General features: G+C 36.5%; 1 protein-coding gene across 11 annotated transcripts; it reads left to right on the top strand.

The window, feature by feature from the left end:
• Nucleotides 1–523: 523 nt before the first annotated feature.
• On the top strand, nucleotides 524–5474 carry LOC141647568 (beta-glucosidase 12-like). Of its 11 annotated transcripts, none has more exons than XM_074455806.1 (16): nucleotides 539–656; nucleotides 1159–1252; nucleotides 1729–1815; nucleotides 2258–2309; nucleotides 2405–2474; nucleotides 2781–2839; nucleotides 2925–3000; nucleotides 3098–3175; nucleotides 3271–3358; nucleotides 3597–3852; nucleotides 4028–4143; nucleotides 4278–4495; nucleotides 4596–4627; nucleotides 4725–4827; nucleotides 4976–5084; nucleotides 5174–5474. In XM_074455806.1, exons 3-16 carry the CDS (start codon nucleotides 1754–1756, stop codon nucleotides 5346–5348), a joined length of 1494 nt encoding a protein of 497 aa, XP_074311907.1. In that variant the 5' UTR covers nucleotides 539–656; nucleotides 1159–1252; nucleotides 1729–1753; the 3' UTR covers nucleotides 5349–5474. The 11 variants fall into 11 exon arrangements, with proteins under 11 accessions (XP_074311899.1, XP_074311898.1, XP_074311907.1 ...); XM_074455805.1 differs by having other exon boundaries at nucleotides 635–717; XM_074455799.1 differs by lacking the exon at nucleotides 1159–1252 and adding an exon at nucleotides 984–1084 and having other exon boundaries at nucleotides 637–877.
• The last annotated feature ends 2283 nt before the right edge of the window (nucleotides 5475–7757 follow it).

Here is a 7757-nt window from a genome sequence, read left to right as displayed (position 1 = left end):
AAATAGTTATTATTATCGTTATAATTGATTATAACTAAATAAGATTTATAAAACTATCATAATCCTACTAATTTTTTTAATGATTGACGGGTAGGCGGGTATTAGGTGGGTAAGATGCGAAATCCATCCCCGCCCCATGACCCATGTCGGGTACAATCACCCGCCAAAGCTCTACCTATCCCCGCCCCAACTGGGGCGGGTGCGGGGCTGTACCCACTTGTACCCGCCCCGCTGACATCCCTATTGATATATATGGGCTAAAAAAATTTTGACAGAAAATTTATTGATCTCCCGCCAAATTATCACGTCAAAAAATGGATATTGAGCCTAATAGAGTCCTTATGTCATGGGATGATAGTTTACGCGTCCAAGTAATCACTTAACGCCTAAAACTGAGTTTAATTGACGAAAATAAAATTTAGGGATAGATTTAGTGATAATGACAATAATTAGGGATACCATGTACTTCCTATATTTTAAAAAGTGTAGGGGTATCATATAAAAAGTCAAAAAATTAAGAGGTAGCATAAATCAATCATGTTCCTTCCCTATTTTGCATTTGCAATTATTTTGCCATATTTGCAGAATATGATTGTACTCCACTGAGTTTCAAAAACTTAGAAGATGGGGCCATGGGAGCATCTACAAGCAAAGTTGTGAGTGACATCGGTGGTGTAATCGGAAATGTTGTCGCCGCACCAATTAAATCCATCTTTGGTCGATCATGCCAGTACATCTTCTCATGTTTAATTGTCTGCTTATATGTAGCAACTTATGATCACTTTTTTAGTTAATCCATTAAGTTGACATGCAATATAGAAGAGGTTTTAGACTAGTGGTTTAAGTATTTCAAAGACGGAGTGTTATCATGAACAATGTAAGCTAGGTTTTAGTTCCATCTTTGTTGTTGTTTTCCTAGCAATTTGGCGATTTACAATTTAATTGTCGAGTTTATGAATTGTATTGTATGATTGATGCAACAGGAACATATGTGGAGGAATGTGGGATGTTGTTTGTTTTATCGAGCACATATGCATACTTGATTTATTCAGATTCTTGTTGGCATGCTGCCTTTGTTATATTTGTAAGTTTTAACTCCATTTTTGATTCGCAAACAAACTCATCTTTGTTTGTTTTCTCGACTATAATTTTACCTAGATGAATTAGCATCAGAGAGATGGCCTGCTTTTTTGCGCTAGCTGTGTAAGCTATACCAGAAAATGGCCGGGGGTATCTACTAGCAAAATTCCGAGTAATATTGCTGTTCTTTTCCTTCCTATTTGGCTTTTTACAATTTAATTCTCGAGTTTATCAATTGCATGAATTGATGCAACGGGAACATATGTTGGGGGATAAGAGATGTTTGTTTTATAGCGCACCATGCTTCATTTTATTCAGATTCAAAACTCGTCGTTGTTTTCTTCACTACTGCAACAAATAAACTTACATGTTACCTCACCGTTTATTATTCACTACTGTAAGACATTACGCCCATATGAGCACCTCCAGAGCTCCAGGTAAACACAGATATTAAGTCTATTCACTCTATTGCGTATTCGCGTGTATTTGAACTAGGATCTGGATAACAATGTGAATTTGTGCTTGTATAGGGTGCCAATTTTTCGCCTATATTGTGATAGACCTTTGACTTCATGTATTCCTTCTAGTCTCAGCTTTACAATTTCTGGTACTCCTGTACTAATATTGACTCCTTGAATTATATTGTAGAGTTTTTCCGGCGGGTCTTGCCGTTATGACAGCCTCATCGTCTTATCAGTTCCAACATTTTAACAAGTCACTCACACGGTACAGAAGGCATGTTATTACTTTTTTTTTGTTCATTCCACTGTCCATGTAAACGTAACGTTTACACACCTTGTGAAGTTTATCAGTAATTGGTTTGACTTTTGCCTAGCACATGTATCATGTCCAACGTATCGAGCTTACCGATTATAATATAGATATGTTATATGCTAGAAATCTACAATGCTACCTCGGCATTATGAATGTGCCAAATAAAATATTAGAGTAAACAGAAGGCGTTATGAATGTGTCAGATAAATAAATGTGTATAAGTAGAGGCTTGTAATTGGAAATGTGAAGTCAAACATAAGACTTGGAGATATCACATGATAATGGGGAAACAATTTCACTTTTTATTATTCCTATTAGGCCTCTTCTTCATGCTTGCAAACTCTGTTGCCGCTAATGATACACTCTTAGTCGGGGCTGATTACAACATTGGTACGCTAAACAGGAGCAGTTTCCCGACTGGTTTCATTTTTGGGACCGCATCTTCTGCTTATCAGGTACTCCCTACAATAATATAAGTACAATGTTTTATTTGCGTCCTAGACCTCGGCTTACTGTTCTGTAAAAATGAACGATACACGCACGTTGATAGTATGAAGGTGCAGCTCATGAAGATGGAAGAGGTCCAAGTATATGGGACACCTTCTCTCATAAATATCCAGGTATCTTTCGCCTTCATCATTTGTACTTAGCAGCTTTATGTCTTTATAGACTTAAACTAGTTAAGTGTATGGATTCTCTCCAGTTGCTGAAAGTCGTCTTAGGTCTAGTACCTCTTTTTATGGGAAGAGATGAATTGGGAATTACCACGAGTTTTATCACTTCTCATTGCTAAAAGAGGTATTAGCAGTCCTTCAGGATGATCTAGAATCGGCTATACTGGCTTTAGTATGTTGGATTTATACCAATTTTAAAATGATTGTCCAGATTATATTGCCACCATCTATATTTTGTGTTACGTGATGCAGGGAGGATCAAAGGTGGAAGTAATGGAGATGTGGCTGATGATTCATATCACAGATATAAGGTGATTAGAAAAGATACATTATTGTTCATTTCTTTGTTCCTACTAATGAACGATTTTGGTTGAAAACGCTTTCTTATTTCGATAGGAAGATGTGGGAATCATGAAGCAAATGGGACTGGATGCATACAGATTCTCAATTTCATGGTCTCGTATATTACCGTGTAAAATCTTTAACCAACTTGGATAACCTTCAATCCGTGTTATTAACTATTGCTGCTCATATATAAGGCAGTTATTAATAATTTGATATTCTTGCAGATGGGAAAGTGAATAAGGGTGTGAACAAGAAAGGACTACTGTACTATCACAGACTTATAGATACGCTAATAGCAAATGGTAAAACGTCTTAACCTTATTACGGACATTTTCGATCAATAATGCTCTACTAAATGATACGAATAATACACTTTTTTTGAGTTCGTACTTGGCAGGCATAAGACCGTTCGTGACATTGTTCCACTGGGATTTACCACAAGCCTTAGAGGACGAGTATGGCGGTTTCCTTAGCCCTCTTATAGTGTAAGCTGTCTCATTCCTTTGCCCTATTTTTATTCTAGCCTTTCCAAAAAGATCAAGCGGCATTTGCTGATGGTAAGTTCAAACAACGCCTCAGTCTTAGCATGGTTTATTGTTATAGTTAATCAGGTACTTATTATATTGTTGTTCACAGTTTGACGTAGTTAGAAATCTGATGATCTAGAAACTTTTGAATTTTGAATTTAGTTTCTACCTCGTAAAATCTAGTTTAATTATATAGGGGCGACTTCCGAGACTATGCTGATCTGTGCTTCAAGGAATATGGTCACAAGGTGCAGCACTGGATCACATTAAATGAACCTTGGACATATAGCGTTCTAGGATATGCATTGGGAAGGTTCCCACCAAGTCGCTGTTCAGCATCCCTGCAACTAAACTGCACTGGTGGAGACTCTGCTACTGAGCCCTACTTGGTTACTCATCATCTGCTTCTCGCTCATGCAACTGCTGCGGATTTGTACAGACAAAAATATCAGGTGACTGTCATATTCCCAAGCCTATGTCTTTTTGTCATTAGCGTGCACCTCAGTGGTATTTATACTACATATGAATTTTTCTTTTTTTCAAAACAGAAATAATTAATCAGTCATCCCAGAAAGTACTTGTGAATGAATTCAATCTCGCTGACATTGTTTTCATTTACTATCATAGGCAGCCCAAAAAGGCAAAATTGGCATCTCACTGGTGACGTATTGGTTTATTCCCCTCTCTCAAGCGAGGCATCATGTCAATGCTGCATCTCGGTCCCTTGACTTCATGTTTGGATGGTAATAATTAATTAGCTTAGCTTAGTTTTTCCAATTTAAAAGTTGATCCGTAGTCCATACTATTGTTAACCATCTTTCTCGCGGATCAATACTTATTGTTGATGGATGAAACTTGTGGTATAATAATTGAGCAGGTATATGGACCCAATAACAAAAGGTGAGTATCCACATAGCATGCGGTCCATAGTGGGGGATAGGCTGCCCAAGTTCTCAGCTGAGCAGTCGAGAATGATAGCTGGGTCATATGATTTTGTGGGTGTGAACTATTACTCTGCCCGTTATGCAGTCTACAATCCTGGTATGAAGAACTCACCACCCACCTATATCACTGACTCAATCGCCAATATGACTGGTAAGTCGTGTATATTTTCAGAGAGATTTAACAAATAAGTCATCCATTCAGACATAATGTTTCCTATGCTGACTGTTTATTCAATCACTTTGCTGTGCAGCCGTGCGAAATGGAGTTCCCATTGGTCCACAGGTATTATTGCTTTTTACAACATTTTAATTTGGTGAGATTGGTGAAATTTCGATACCCTTGATTTTAACTGGACGCCTTAATTTCTGGCGTTTTGCAGGCTGCATCGAACTTTCTCTATGTGTATCCTAGAGGAATTAGCGATCTTCTTATATACACGAAGAGTAAATATAACAATCCATTGATTTATATTACTGAAAATGGTGAGCATTCCAATAATTGGGTTTTTCTATTTATCAATGCTTTTTTTCCCAAACAAGCTGTGTAAAATATGATCTTACTAGCTAGCTCATTTCACAGTAGCCGGAAATAATGTTCCGTTGATCAGGACATATGATGTTTCCTTGGTAGGTATTGATGAGCTGAACGATGAAAAGTTGACACTTGAAGAAGCTCTGAATGATAAAATTAGGATACAATTCTATCATGATCATCTCTTTTACTTGCAACACTCAATTAGGTAATCATGCGTTCCATGTCCATATTGCAGAATAATTCAGAGTGTAATTAAATAGAGTGATTGTATGCATCTTGTTCGTCAAATTGCAGAAAAGGCGTCGATGTGAAGGGATTCTTCGCATGGTCATTGTTAGACAACTTTGAATGGGATTCTGGTTATACTGTTCGCTTTGGAATCAACTACGTCGACTATAACGATGGTTTAAAGAGATATCCCAAACTCTCATCTCATTGGTTTAAAAACTTCCTTCATAAACGCCAATAAATCGTCTTGCACAGACGCTATTTCAGTATGTCGGTGTCTCGACTTTGTTTCTTTTTATCATGTTTCAGTTGTAATTGCTGATATTCCGAAAATTAATCAATAAAAATATCATTGTAAGCTTTGTAACGATTGGTGACAAGCATTCAGCTTTGCTTTCGTGGCGCCCGTCTCTTTCCAGAGTCCGACTTAAGATGGCTTGCCTTGGTCTGTCTCTTCCAAACAAATCCCAATTTCTGCATACCAGCCCTTGGCAGAGCACGGATCGGATATCCATATATAAATTCCCGAAGCTAGATATCCATATCCATATCCATATCCAAACGTTTCGGATATCCAATGTTTGGATATTCAAAATAATCGGATATCCAACAGATATCCATATTTTGGAATTTATTTTAAAATTAAGTTTGAAACACGATATTATTTATCGTCTTATATGATTATCTTTTTTAGTATTCTTACTCTTATATTCATGACATAAAAAATTTAAGTATCACTTACATATTTTTTTAATATTTTAAACTTTAATTAAGTTGTTGTATCAAATAAGATTGTATTTTCTCGAGTTAAACTAGAAAACTATAGTTTCGGATCGGATCGAATATCCAAATGTTTTAATTCTGATATCCATATCCAAACCAAAACCAAAGATTTCGGATCGAATATCCGATCCAAACTTAATTTTCAGATCGGATATCCAAAAGTTCGGATCGGATTCGGATCAGATATCAAATCAGTTTGGATAATCGGTTTTTTTGGTCACCAGCTGTGTGGTTGTTGAGTAGTTAAAAGACAGAATAATTATCATAGATAATTAATACGTCCTGGGTTTGACCTATATGTTGCCTTTGTGGTTGCTTTGACAAAGGAAACACGATATTTAGATGGTTTTCATTCTCGGTCATCTGGAAGCAATCTACCTAAGAACACGACTATTTACATTTGTTGTTTTCCTTCTTTTTCGACTTTTTACAATTTAATATCAAGTTTATCAATTGTATGAATTGACGCAACGGAAACATGTGATGGAATAACAGATACCGTTGGACTGACTTCATTTATTCAGAGTCAAAACTCATCTTTGTTTGCTTGACTACGGCAACAAACTTACATATGGGCACCAGGTAAACACGTATTAGCGGATATTCGAATTTGGATCTGGATAACAATGTAAATTTGTGCTTGGGTAGTGTAGCGTGTAAATTTTTCAACTATATGCGCACCCCGGGCAACAATCTGAATTTGGGCGTGTTAAGAGTATCGAGTGCTAAAATAACCACACAGCCCACACCACGCATCTACGTCTGACACTCGCAATAGAATTGAGTACACATCACACCACAGTGTACGACACAACTGGAGATCAATTTAAAAATAATTCACAAAGTAACCACCTGTATCTATTGGGCATGCTAACTGGTAATCACATAGCTCTATAAACTGATAATCACTCTACCACAATCACTGAACTTGCACACCTTTTCTTATTTCCATCATCGCCGACATGGCAACATTGATCATCCACACTATCAAAACAAAAGTTCGTTCCAAAATTCTATATCACACAGTTAAATCACAAATACAATGCATAACATCAGAACAAACCAATTATTTTCCAACCCCAATCATCAAGCATTCAAGCACATACAATTATGATACTTCACTTAGAAGCACTGGGAAAATATACTTGTACCAAACATCAAATATAGTACACAAGAACACTAATCCTTTGTTGTACCAAAAATCAAATACAATGACACGATAAAAGCTTAATAAGCTCAATTTCAAAAACTCATCAATCTCCCCCAACATAGTCAACAAAAGGCGCACTTGTTCATCATCCTACAACTTCAGCAAGTGATTGCATTCACTAAACTCAATTTCAAACTCACTAGGAACCCGATTTCAGATTTCCCCTCCTTCTAGGCACAACAAATAATTACCAACACAAATTAAGCTTCTAAAATACAAAAAACAAAATTCCAAAAAGTCGTACTAAACAATATGAATTAACTCAGCTCAATTCCAAAAGTTGGGCACAAACATATTCATAAATCCTGAACTTTCATACATTTGCTTCTTTCCTTCATCACCGACATTACAACATCAATCATCCATACAAATTCAAAACAAAAGCCCGTTCTGAATTAAATCACACAGTTGAATCACAAAAACAATACGTAACATCAGAATACACCAATTACTTTCCAACACCAAGCATCAAACACCATACAATTATGATACTTTGAAGTACTGGCCTAATATACTTGTTGTACCAAACATCAATCAAATATAATTCAGGAGAAGATGGGGTAACCTAGCACACACAAATATAATATAATTACTTTGGTACTTTGCTGTACCAAAGTACATCAAATAGGATGACAGGCACAATTCTCAATTCTCGTT

Source organism: Silene latifolia, chromosome 3 (assembly GCF_048544455.1).
Source record: "Silene latifolia isolate original U9 population chromosome 3, ASM4854445v1, whole genome shotgun sequence".
NCBI classification, from domain to species: Eukaryota; Viridiplantae; Streptophyta; class Magnoliopsida; order Caryophyllales; family Caryophyllaceae; genus Silene; species Silene latifolia.
Note: the sequence above shows the minus strand (reverse complement) of the source record. Positions and strands in the feature narration are given on the sequence as shown.

What these genes read in the sequence shown, in the direction of transcription:
- LOC141647568 (XM_074455797.1), top strand. Translation starts at nt 633, where the DNA reads ATGGGAGCATCTACAAGCAAAGTTGTGAGTGACATCGGTGGTGTAATC. An exon ending in CTCAATCGCCAATATGACTG is followed by an intron (nt 4,496 to 4,595) that starts GTAAGTCGTGTA and finishes TTTGCTGTGCAG; the next exon opens with CCGTGCGAAATGGAGTTCCC. An exon ending in GATTTATATTACTGAAAATG is followed by an intron (nt 4,828 to 4,975) that starts GTGAGCATTCCA and finishes TTTCCTTGGTAG; the next exon opens with GTATTGATGAGCTGAACGAT.